General features: G+C 38.7%; 1 protein-coding gene across 2 annotated transcripts in view; it reads right to left on the bottom strand.

Moving 5' to 3' along the window:
- The window catches only part of LOC112561690 (myotubularin-related protein 4-like), a 34,977-nt gene extending 22,773 nt beyond the window's left edge, over positions 1–12,204 (bottom strand). For both annotated transcript variants that reach the window (XM_025234307.1, XM_025234306.1), the window contains exons 1-9: positions 12,018–12,204; positions 10,691–10,735; positions 9,489–9,778; positions 9,099–9,292; positions 8,646–8,865; positions 5,835–5,986; positions 5,405–5,509; positions 4,706–4,817; positions 811–1,006 (exon numbers count right to left, since the gene is read on the bottom strand). In XM_025234307.1, the coding sequence (XP_025090092.1) occupies positions 811–1,006; positions 4,706–4,817; positions 5,405–5,509; positions 5,835–5,986; positions 8,646–8,865; positions 9,099–9,292; positions 9,489–9,778; positions 10,691–10,699 (1,278 nt within the window). In that variant the 5' untranslated portion in view covers positions 10,700–10,735; positions 12,018–12,204. The remainder of the gene's footprint in view (positions 1–810; positions 1,007–4,705; positions 4,818–5,404; positions 5,510–5,834; positions 5,987–8,645; positions 8,866–9,098; positions 9,293–9,488; positions 9,779–10,690; positions 10,736–12,017) is intronic.
- Between the last annotated feature and the right edge of the window lie 825 nt (positions 12,205–13,029).

The following is a 13,029-nucleotide window of genomic DNA, read 5'->3' on the forward strand; positions in this document are numbered from 1 at the left end:
CTCTCTTTCTCTCTAACAAGTACAGCACATAAAGATACCATGCCAGTGCAAGGCCAATAGAAAATTTACAAAGACTTTTTTTTTTAAGCGAGTCTTAACTGGGAGGTTTTATTGTATTAGACAGAAATGTGTAGAAATTAGATTACTGACTGCTGTACTCACTGATCATAGCAATAATGTATGTATTCGACAGCAGGTCAAAAGTTACATTTATCTGATCCTTCAGGAATATATTTTTGCCTCTGGGCAGGTCACGTTTGATCGGTGTGTGTTGTTCCAGAGCATGTTTATTTTTATTACTTATTTTCTAAGATGCTGGCGGCATTAAACTAATAAAAAATTAAATCTATTGTGTTAAGCCAAAGGAGACATTTCTCTATGATAAACTTCTTTAAGAATAATTTGGAATATCAGTAATAGAGAGAGAATGATTTGACATATCTTCCACAACTTTAAGCACATTGGCTACAGCATGGGTGCAGGAACCTGGCTACACACATATATATATATACTGTATACAAACGGCCTAATTATTGACTCACTGGTGCTACTGTATAAATGACTGAGAAGATGAGATCCTTCCTTCAGTATCTTGAGGTATTTTTCTATCTGATTTTTAAAAAACAGAATGCATACATGAAGTATGCACTTCATCCTGCACCATACCTGGGCAGAAAGGACTAAGGTGAATTACTGGAGATTGGGAGAAACTGTTCCTATGATCTGATCTTCTTAAAAATGGTATAAAACAAATGTGGTGTGATGAGTAATAAGTTGGTTACTGTAATCATAAGGCAGGGCAATCCTCACCTGTATGGTGCGATAGAATGGGTCTAGGAGCAATTGTGCCAGAGCAGAGACTTGTGGGGTTCGGTCCCAGCCATCTGAGCAATGAATCAGAACTGGTTTTGCTTCCACATCTATAGCTGTGACCACAGTCAGTGTGACACGAATAATGGCGCCAACATACTGCAGCCACTTGCAGGCTTCTAAACCGGACAGCCAGCTATGGAGAGAAATCTCAGCTTAGTAAATCACTGTCAAGAAAACTGGCTGTCTGCAAACAAACGTAACATACTGACCACACAGCTTGCTCAGTTATGTCAGGATGGTGATTAATAATAAAAATCATCATCATGTGCACTTCCAGATTTTACCTTTGCCATTTAAAGTAGACCGTGCAATGTTCTTGTGTGCAGTAACAAACAAGTACAAATATACAAACTTCAGAAGGTATATTCTCACTCTTACACACTCATGAACACCCCCACCCTTTCCAGATTTATTAATCTGCAAGGGCAATTACAGGTGTTTACGTGCTAACAATGTGTAGTGGAAAGCATATAAAAATATGTTGACAACAGTAAATACAGTAAATGGACACACAAAACACGCAGCAACAATAGACATTGCATTAAGTCATCTCTGAGAAAGCTTCAACATTGTAGGGTATGGAGATTAAGGCAGAAGAGATCCCAATCATGCCCAATAACCCTTTCATGGATGCCGCCATGCAGGTAATGGGGAGGGGGAGCCTTGCGGTACAGAACAAACTCTGCTAAGATCATAAAGTACAGAGAAGAATAGCTACCTCATTAAGTTCTCTGATGATACAGCATCTTTTTGTGATCAACAATTATTAAGGAAAGCTTCACACATTTTGTCAATACCTGAGCATGTACTGATGAAAGAATTTGTATTATTAAGCTCAGGTAAACACTATGCCATGCCAACATGTAAAAGTAACAGACACCTGAAATCCTTTGTGCCATCTGCAGTCCAGCTGCTCAACCTCAGATGAAGTGTCAGTGGTGTGTGTGTGTGAGATGTTGTAGGTGCACACATGATTATTCTTGATGTTTGTTTATATTATATATAATTGTCACTTGCCTTCTTTTTTCATGTGCTAATATTTTTCATGTTGACATCTTTTAACGCTGCACCTTGCAACAAACTTTATTCTTACTTTTATTTCTAACTTTTACTTTGTAACTAGATGACCTTCCCATGTTCAAATTGCCTGCTGGGACAAACAAAGTTGATCATTGTCATAAAGATGTCTTTCAATCCCACAAAAACCAATATGATCTGGACTGAGACATCAAACCAAAACTGCAAGTTCTAAAATGGGCAAGAGAATGTGACAGGATCTGTGTTCTTGGGGGATTGGAGGGTGGAATTAAGAAGATTGGGGGAACAGACATGATAACAAATGAAAAAATTTGCAAAGCGCATACTCACACTCCTAAGGAATATGCTCTTAGCAGCTAAGAACAAGAATGAAACATGGACAGCATATGAGGGACAGGAAAACAAAGAACATATTAACTAGAAAGGAATAAATAACAGTATTAATGAAGAATAAAATCAAATACAGAAAACACAAAGAGGAACCAAACAACAAGAACAAGAGCTGAGAGTAACATGATATTACAAAAGGAATGGTGTGACAAAGGACGAGCATTATGGGAAAGGTTGTTAGGAGTATATAATGTTTACAGAAGAGGTGTGTTTTCAGTACACGTGTAAAGGATTCAAGAGTAGGTAGGTGGCGGGTATGGAAAGGGAGAGAGTTTCATTGTTTGGCTGCACAATAACTAAACATCCTGTGGCCATATGTTGTTGTTGTGGTGACAGGAAGAGTAAGGAGACGATCATCAGACGAGGAGCGAAGCTGTCTAACTGGGACGTAAAGGAAGAGCAGTTCTGAGAAATAATCAGGGCAGGTGCCAGCAAAGAAATTAAAACAGACACTGAAGCAGTAGCACAGAATTAATTTTACGTAGGACATTATTACATTAAGATCATCATAACAATTTTATTTATAATTTTGCTTAAAGTATTTCAAATTGCAGCAACTGCTTCTCCTCTGCATCATCAAAACATTTCTTCACTTGGCCAGATTGTAAAGTTATTAATTTGTTCATCATTCCAGACACCAGATACATCATACCTGGATTTTACCGATAATCAAAAACATCACTACCCAACCCAAGCAACAGTTCCACAGGCATATGCTTACACTCAATTCTGGGTCTATTAGTGATAACAAATGTTTCAGTTTACTGACTACTTCATTTTACCCCAAAACACTAAAGGCTGTGGTATGTCTGTAGGTGCTAACATCTGAAAAATTCCCATCACATATACCAATCAACTCCTTATACATCTGGAGCAAACAATTACAAACGTGTTAATAGTGGAAACAGCAGATGCATTAAGAATGCTATCAGATTCAATAACAGCACTAAAACTAGGTGCTGGAAAAACAATCATTTGCATAAATATTCTCACTGGCATTTCTTGAATTAAAAGTCATCAAGTAATTTAAATGAGTGATTGTCATAATTCTAACAAAGTCAAGAATACAATCTTTTAAAATAGATGTACCATTAGCTGTAATAATCTGTAGTAGGGAGAATCAACTGGATCCAGGAAAATTATGTCAGAATCAGTTTGCATAAGCTCTTTTGAAACAGACACTGCAGCCATACTGTCATATTCAACTTGAATTTGGCAGGCATGCTGCATAATACCTTTCCTTACTAACATTATAACACCACCTGACAAACAACCAATGCCAGATCAAGAGAGACAAACACATTATACATTATGGTGAGAGAAAAGAACTGGTAAAACTGTGGCTTTAAATGTTTCAACTAAAAGACTTAAATGCACATTTCTGCTCTCCTAGAAGCTAGGCCAATGTGTTTTTGCTGAAAAATTGTTGGTTGATACACAAAACTTGCATAAATAAGCCCTCCATATACAAAGTATTCAACTGAAGCTTTTTGTGTGCCCCAATTTCTCTACACACAAAAATGGATTGATGGCTAATAACATTCCAACATAAAGATAATGCTATAACCTCAGCATCTTCCCTTGCCTAATTTCTTCTAGTTGTTTTTTTCTTGCCATTGAACAATATTTTTCCTTTCTTCTAAGAACTGTGTCTTCTAGGTAAGGAACAACTTCAATGACACAGGAGTGGGCTGCAATTATGACACTCTTGCACACTTGCTGCAACAGTACATTCTCAAAAGCTGGATCCTTAGATTTGATGAGTGCTATCTCCGAGACGTTCTTCAAAGATACTTTCCTGAAACCTCCTGGTTTCATTGCTGCATTTTTTTGTTTGTTTGTTTGTTTGTTTGTTTGTTCCCACTGCTTGCAGAAGTATGTCATAGGTGGATTGTTTATTTGGATCTCAAAACTCCTGTCAAGATAAACTTTTATTCTTGCAGACAAGGGAATTCCAGGCTTGATATTGTCTTCTCTTTGCAAAATGCAGCAATCTGAATTTGTATATAAGTTGTGGACCTAGTGGAGGAGCTGGTGATGCCTGACCAGCTGGTATGTCCTTTTTTTTCAACGCAAAATACTTGACTTTCTTGATTACTCAACTTGACTGGAAATCCCCAAATCTGTAAAATCTTTATGCTTGTTACAAATACACCATCCACATACAATGTCAAGGGTATTTATTGCAAGTATCAGATATTAGTATAGTCTGGTTTAGTCATGTGACCTGGCATGAGACTATGTTGAGGACTGTCCTTAAAGGTAACTTGGAGAGTGGTGGACTGGTGGCCAGAGAAAAAAAAAAAACTGGCTTACAAATGTGAAAGAGTGGACTGGTTGTCCTGTGCAGCATGGTCAGGGTATCTGTTCTTACTTATCATAGTCAGCATGTGATGCTACTCACTTAGCGTGGTCAGGGTATGTGCTGCACAAAATCCTTAGGGACTGGAAGCTCTTGCGAATGGTGTGTATATTTGGCAGATTCATAAACTGAATGTCACAATTGGTGTAGTAGTCTGCACAAAAGATCAAAGGAATATCAAGATCATCTAAACATCACCATATAGTAGATGTTTTTCTATCAGCATGTTTGTGCAAATCTCTCATAAAACGTGAGATTATTAACTCCTGTGCATCATCTTCTATAGTATGCATGCTGTCAAGACCAAAGCATCTGTTGTGCCTGCTGCAGTGGTTGTTTTAACAAATCAGGCAATGCATTTGCATATTTGTGTACTCTACATAAAACTATTTCTAAATCAGTCTGTGGTCAGCATCAACCATCACATATATTAGAACAGGAGGATATGTCAGTGGCAGTGAATTGACAGAGATGTCACACACACAACTCTGACACAGATACTCAAGTACAACACAAACAACTCTGACAATACATACATACCTCACCCACACATAATGCCATATTGGCAAACTGAAGAACTATACCACCTATTTTAACTATATGCTACAAAAAAAACCCACCCTCATTTTGAAGCCCAACCCCTTCCCAAAAACTTTTGTATAGCAACACCCACACACACCCCCATGCTTCAGTCTTCATCTCTAATCTACTGCCATATAACTAGCCAAGTGGCAGACTCACCACTGCTCTCACAGCCCCCTCCTTTTGCTCTATTGGCAATGGCAGCACTGTATGACCGACAGTCTATCAGCAACATCTTCGGCACGCCCACAGGCCTGTTATTATCTGTAGAAAAAAGATACTGGTACTTTGAGTGTGAATAGCAGTTTGCTTTCTGTGAGGTGATCTTTGCTGTCTTTGTTAAGTCCTGTGTGGAGCTATCATAGTGAGGGCATTTAGTAGTTGGTGGACCTTTTTGTCGACAAATATGAGGGTTTCAATAATTGCACAATCAAACCAAAACCCCCAAAAACCAAAAACTCTCAGAAGGTGCCCACTTTTGACCTGGGTGCTTATTCTAAGAAAGCATACAATGTGTGTGAGCTTAGAAGTATGACCCTGCTCCATTCTTCCTGCTATGATCACAAAGAAAGAATGTAGATTATTTTACCTCGCTTTTCTTCCAATCCCAGGGTACCTGGGTCTCTGGCACAAGTCTCTGGAATGCTACGGCACAGAGCTTCATCTTCATAATTTCTCCATCCCAGCCACCCAAGCTCTGGTTGGCTGCAGCGCACAATAACTGCTCCATTACGCTGGTCTCTGCAACATACAACTTCATTTTGTCACAGGATTTACAGACCAATAACCCACTTCTCTATCACTGCTAATTTGAAACTAAAAATTAATCATATAAATCACTGTTTTCTTAGAACACAAATTTGTATCTCTTTTCTTTTTTTCGTGTTAATAATAACAAGATTTGAAGTTGTAGAGCATGCTTATCTGTATTAAATGAGCACAAAAGATTACAAAACCAACCAGCCATTAACGATATAAGACAGAAATACAAGCAATAGCAAAAAGATGACATCATGGCCAATTTGAATGAAGTACACTGACAGACATGACATTGTGGCAAACGTGAATGAAGTACACTGACAAACAGATGACTTCATGGCAAACATGAATGAATTACATAGAAAACGATGCCCTTATAGCAATGTGAATAAAGTACATGGACAAAGATGAGGAACTGAGGAGTGAGCTGGATAATCAAAGGCATTTCTTAAAGAGGTGGGACTTGCAAGCTTTCAAGGCTGACACAGTTTGAATAGAAAGGGGCAGTGAGTTCCACTGAAGTTGACAAGGCACTGGAGAAGGATGTCATAACTGAGTATATCAAATACAGTTTACAGATCCAGCACTGACAGTAATCAGATAAGATCCTTGTCAGGTTGTGTGTTATTCACCACTCATAGCATTTCTGTCTAGGTCAAATAATTCTCATGACAAGCAGACTACAAGTAGATTCTAGCTGACAAAATAGTTCGGGAGTCATCATAACTTTTTCAAGCGCTTTGGACAGAAAACAGGACAAACTTTTTCAATCATTAGGGTCAAGGCTGTGGATTTTGAGAAGAGGGTGGCAACAGCACAAGTTGGTAAGGAGTGGTTCTTCTTTATATGTGGTGGGGGGGTGGGGGGTGGTTGAACAGTGACCACAACAGTCCAACACTCAGAAAGGCAGGAACCGTCAGCAGGTGCACAACTCTTTATTGCACAGGCTAGTGCAATGGCTCCGTTGCTTGTCTCTGCGCCTTCTCTTCTGTTTTCTCCCCTGTCCTTTCGTCTCAGCTCTGCCCTTATATACCTCTCGGGTGGGTAACTTTTCGCGATCTTTCCCATGCATCAGCACTATTCTCGCATGCATCAGCAGATTTATTTTCATGATCTTTCACAATCGTAACTTTTCTCGCATGCATCAGAACTTCCTGCCTAACAAGCGCTGGTCTACCGGCCCTCTACACATGGTCAGTATGGAATTCAAAGGGCCTGACTCTCAATGTACAAACAAAATCTTTAAGGTAGCAATAAGGTAAATAAAAAAAGAAACTGAACTTTAAAAAAAGTGGTGGTGGTGGTGGCGGCGGGGGGTTAGAGAAAGGTCTTTGGACGTGAGAATTCTATAATAGGCAGCTGTTATTTGGAAGAAGCTGTTGGAATGTCAAAATGTTACCCTCCACGACGAAATAAGTCTTAAGTTGGAAATTTGAGATTTGCCGAATTGCATATTTTTAAAAAGTACAGGCTCTGAACTTTCTGTGACAGCAAAGTTCTCTTCGTAAGTGCTAACATTGAGCGAGTTATAAATGTTTGAAGTGTGAATGTACGGTGGCGGCCATATTGACAAAAGCGGGTTCAAAGATTAGCGTCAAGATGGCTGACCAGATTTGTTTACTCCTAAACTTTTGCTCTGACAATACATAATGGTAAAAGCTTGATTCGTAATATTTAAGAGTGAATGTTCTTTAAAGAAGTTGAACTCCGGGCTTTCTGCCAGGCTATAACACGAGGTGTTATGACATGGGAAACAGTATGGAAAAGCGTTTGAATTTGTTTTGTTCAGGCAGAAATCGAAACGGATCGCAGTTAGGGTACTCTCCGATTAAAAGGTATTAAAGTCACTTCTACTTTCTATTTTAATATAACAGTGTATTTCCTGATAGTTAATAAAAAGGAATCCATTTTAAAGAAAAGTCAACTGCCATGCAAAACTAACCTATCACCTTTCGAGGCCTCTAGCACAAAACTGTTCCGCGCGACTCATTTCGTCGTGGAGGGTCACAAATAGCTATCTTGATGCACAGATCAACATTGAAAGCATATAGTCATTTGACACACTATCTCTTTTATCTATCATACATTAGCTTTTCCTTCCTATTGGCCCCAGTCATCCCCGAAACATTCTGTCTGCCTCTGCCTGCAACTAACACAACTCTAAAGCATGAAAAGCTCAGTGAAAACTCCTGATGTGCTACCTGGAAGCAGTAGTGATAGGGAGACATGCTTTCTTACAGCCATGCATCACAGTCTACAAATTACAACTGGGTAGCAATATTAAATTCTAAGCATCAGTTCTAAACAGTCATGGGAGAAGTCTAACTCTAACAACACCTTTGTAAGTACCATCAATACTGGTTGTAATTAAAGTGTCTACTGATGAAAATCTGATATATATTCATAAATATTCTTGCATTAAGAAAAAAGAAATGAATTTTCTGTAACTATGTAACTGCCATTGCAAGAAATCATATTTATCTTAAAGCAATGCACCCCAGCATGAAGATGTAAAAACAAAACTACCATTACTGTCACTTTTAACATCATAAAGATAACATCACTCAACATTGAAAGTTTGTAAATAACGCTAAACAGCATGGCTTGAGATTTATCTAACAAACATGCACCCATTACCTACCTCCAAACGATGGAAGGAAAGCGATTGCTGGAACGAAAGCTGGCTACATTTTTCATTGTTTCATCTGAGATGCACTGAGGAACAATGTGCAGTCGTGGATATGATCGACAGACACTATAGTTGTCATTGATCTGTAATATTCGCCATGCTTTCTTGTTGCTTATGTCAAATTTCATTCGCTCCACATCTTTACCAAAGGAATACGCTTGTGATTCATCCACTGAAAAGAGTCAGGAAATGGTACATTAGAAGAAAGACAGTTTTAAAATAATACTAGATCTGAATGGCCATCAATAGTATAATAGTATCAATCAAAATAAATTTTTTAATATAGAAACAAGTTATGAGGTTCCTAGGGGTAAAAACCCAAAGAAGGCCTGGCTAGTCCCAGGAGAACTGAAAGGGAGGACCTAAGTAAGGACCCCAAAAAGGCCATGCTCAGTGACAACTTACATGGTGCACATAGCTGGGCTGCACTCTCTGAGGCACTGCTGCTTTCTTGTGTGGGAGACACTAATGCAGGGTGCTCACAGCTCTTGGCATAGAAGACAAAAGCAAAGATAGCACCAAGGTCTTTAGGGGTTGCTGTCGTCTCTATAACTCGTTTATACCACTGTTGGCAGTCTTCATTGGTGGAGAATAAGCACCTTAACAGAGGAATCCACATCAGAAAAGTAAACCCAAGCATACAGATGCATTTGAAGACATGAGTGTCACCTACACAACATAACAGTTAAACATTAAGAGAATAAAAGTCAAAGACAAACACTCTCATTAGGCAATGTCACAATGTGCTTGACACTGCATTATATTATTGGTATATTTGTTACCAGCAACACTGACCTGACTGTTGTAGCATCTTTACAAAAGAGCACCAAATAAAAGATGTCTCGGATCTCCACTGACTCCACCAATCTTAGGGGAATGTTGACAAAAGACTTGCGCTGGCACACATTTATACGGAAGTTGGTGATGGTTATCACTCCTTCTGCTGAACGGCCAATGTAGCGTGGCTGCTCTCCAACCAGACATGGAAATGGCACTTGAAGATTTGGGTCATCTGACACCAGGATAACTGGAGGAAAGAGATCTGACCTCCTCACAACATCTATGCTCAATGGTTCTTCTGAGCCCTGTGCAACATAATAAAGGCTCTAAATGCTATCACACAACTGTTCCAACCAGGTAAGTAGACCAGAAAGTGAAGTAACCTGCACATTCAGGAAGGTCATACTAGCTGAGCATATTAACCGGTTATACTTAATGGGTTCTTGCTCAACCACCCTGGGCTGTAAGGCTAAGTTGTTGCCTGGAGCAGCATGGGGAAGTTCAGAAAATGTCTTACAAGTGTTGTCTTACAAATTACAAGTGTTGAAATTTTGTGCCAAGAGTTAAAGCAAGCTATATTCTTATGTGACAAAAGAAACCAGTTTGTGGTGATAATGTTTTAAACAGAGAAAAGGGGGTGCTGTCAACCCTTCTGTGTGATGACATAAAGCTTCTTGCAAGTGACTATTATTGGCTATAAGGCCAGCTTAACTTGATTACGTCAGCTATCAACTATAATCAGAACATAGCCTTGACATGCTGGCTCTGGCTATCATCCAGATAAGATCTTGACATGCAGTATTTTGTCACTCACCTATGTTCAACATGCTGCTTTTAGTCATTGCTCTTTAATGCAACAATGGTCAGTATTATACTGTGAAATCCCCAGGTTCAGTGTATTAATGGAAAACTTAATTACACAACAAAATAATTATTTGTAATGTCAAATGTCTTGGGATCTTGACAATAATTATGTAACTTATTCTTTCAACTTGAAATTCAAACAGTATAAGTACTAGTTGAAAGCTCATATAATAAAGACACAATTAGAAAACAAATATTTAATTATGAAAATTAAAAATGTGCATTACATACCATATCTGATGTCTGATCCTAAAACAATTTCTAAATTAACATGCCACAATAATTACGCATTACAATTACTAACTACAAATAGTATTTGTGACAAAAGAAACATTTTCAAAATAACAACTCACCATGGCCATCAAGTAGATAGAATACTTTCTGTCACAATACCAGATCTGGAGAAAAATGAAAATTTACAGCATGAGCTATCTACCAACAGCTACTTTTCCAGGAAATCTGTCACTAAATACAAAACACACATTATAGTTTATACAAAGGGTATATATCACATATTACATCTAGTGAAGTTTCTTTTGGCAACAAGCACAATAAACAGAATTTCTAATCATCCAGAAATTTTCTTCCAGTTTTACTTATCTCAATATCCTTAAGTTTCTAATTTGATGCCTGTAATAAAGATAATAAGACGTTATAACAATCTAGGACAGCCATTTCTCACAATGATGTGAGGAGCCAATATATTAAGGTTCTATGCCCACAAAAAACTTATACATTCTCACCTTGAAACATCTTGTTATACACATACACACAATCATATAAGTATTCACTGAAATTATACAAAAAAGGTTTAGGTGAGCATTTCTCAAGCTTTTTAAATGATTATACTTTTTCTGGCTTTTGCAGTTATTGCTCTGTTCCAGCATTTTATGGAAAACTGACCATTTTATAGCAAAGCCAGCATGCTGTTCATAGAAACAGCACCTATCCCTTTACCCAGCAATCTATACCAAGAAGATGACACGTAGTTTGTGACATTCAGTGTACTTATAGTAAATAAGGTGGGCCATCCGAGATTTAACAATTCTATTTAGCAACCTTATATCACTAGTATTATACTGAACAGTTATTGTAATCTCTTTCATAAGTAATAACATGTGTAATTACTATCAAGATGAATAAAACTACTAACGTGACTGAACGCCTGTGTTTTTTGACATACATTTATTTGTATTCCGCGCACTACTTCTGACAAATAAAACGCAGGTAACAAGTAAACGACTGCATCCCTTCCCCTTGATGCGATTACCAAATGAAACGGTGTACGAATGAGTTAATGATGGCTTATTCTGAACACTGACCGTGCACATTCCTGCGAAGTAAATGAAATGCTATGTGGCTGCCTGTGCCAATGCTGACACGCTGACTAATCATAAAATCGAAGTGTTATCAACAAGGGTGGGCAACAACCCGGCTTATTGTGTCGGCACGTTTGGTCACCACTCTTCTGGATTTATTAATATCAGGTGAGACAGACGTGGTTGATGTAACCTGTCATCAAGCAAGCAGCTACAGAAGACGAGGAAGATGGGTGTAAAAGATGAGAGGTATGGAGAGGACTGAGAGTGTACAAGCCCACATGGCATGGCAACATGGACGACCGTAAGAACTAGCGTCATGCCGGATGTCACACACAACGAGCCATAAAACGCCTTTTACCTCTGGCTACGTGTACCGCAGGAGTCCTAAATGTAAAGGCTATTTGTGTGGCGCTTACAGATGCGGACAAGACTGAGCCGTGAGGACAGACGCGGTGTCCATTCTGCAACTTGTCGTCTTTTCCGGTTCAGACACAAAATGGCGGCGAACAGAATGTCAACAGTGACTGTGACGTCATGGGAGGGCGTGTGTCAGATGACTGAGGTCGAGGTCATGTCAGGTCAACTGTCAGCACGTGTCGTGATAATGATAATATCATGTTCAGGTTGAAAGTTAGCGCCACAACACTACTTCGTATACCACAATACACACACATATATATATTGTGTGTATAGAGAAAATACAGGGACACAGACAACGTGGTCAGCTGTAGTGATGTAACAGGATTGCTGGCCAAATAGATGACAGAGAGATGACAATATGTAATGTTTGCCTGCAGGTGAAGAACAGATGGTAGTTATTACGTGTGCGTTAAATGTCTGTATGAGTATGTATGCCTGCCCGTGTGAGCAAAAGAAAAATTTCTGTCTTGGGTCTCCTCGACAGACAATAAAGTCTGATTTGATTTGATTGATTTGATGTGATGTACGTGTGTGTGTATATACTATATACAGAGGCGGCGTTAGGAACACACGGGGCCTGGGGCTGACCATCCACGCGGGGCCTGGGTAATGGAGTACGTGTATCAACATCCCTATTGATATGATGCCGGAAGCACTGATTTATATACAGTTAGATAGGCTGGATATATTTCGCGAAATAACGAAATAACGAATTTAGTGTTTTAATTGTTGGTAACCTTTCCCACCGTTTGTGACAGTAGCGGTTTTTTCTTAAAGCGAAATGATATGATGACGATAGCTTAATAAACTGCTTGTTATTATTGTCAGGTTTAACGTGAAGATATGGGTTCAATAATTTGCTTAATTAGAACTTAGAAGTTTTTTTCTGAAAGTCAATTTTTTTTGTCACAACTTGTTTAACACAGCTAGCAATAAGTCATACAGATGAC

Source organism: Pomacea canaliculata, linkage group LG4, assembly GCF_003073045.1.
Source record: "Pomacea canaliculata isolate SZHN2017 linkage group LG4, ASM307304v1, whole genome shotgun sequence".
In the NCBI taxonomy this organism is placed as follows: Eukaryota; Metazoa; Mollusca; class Gastropoda; order Architaenioglossa; family Ampullariidae; genus Pomacea; species Pomacea canaliculata.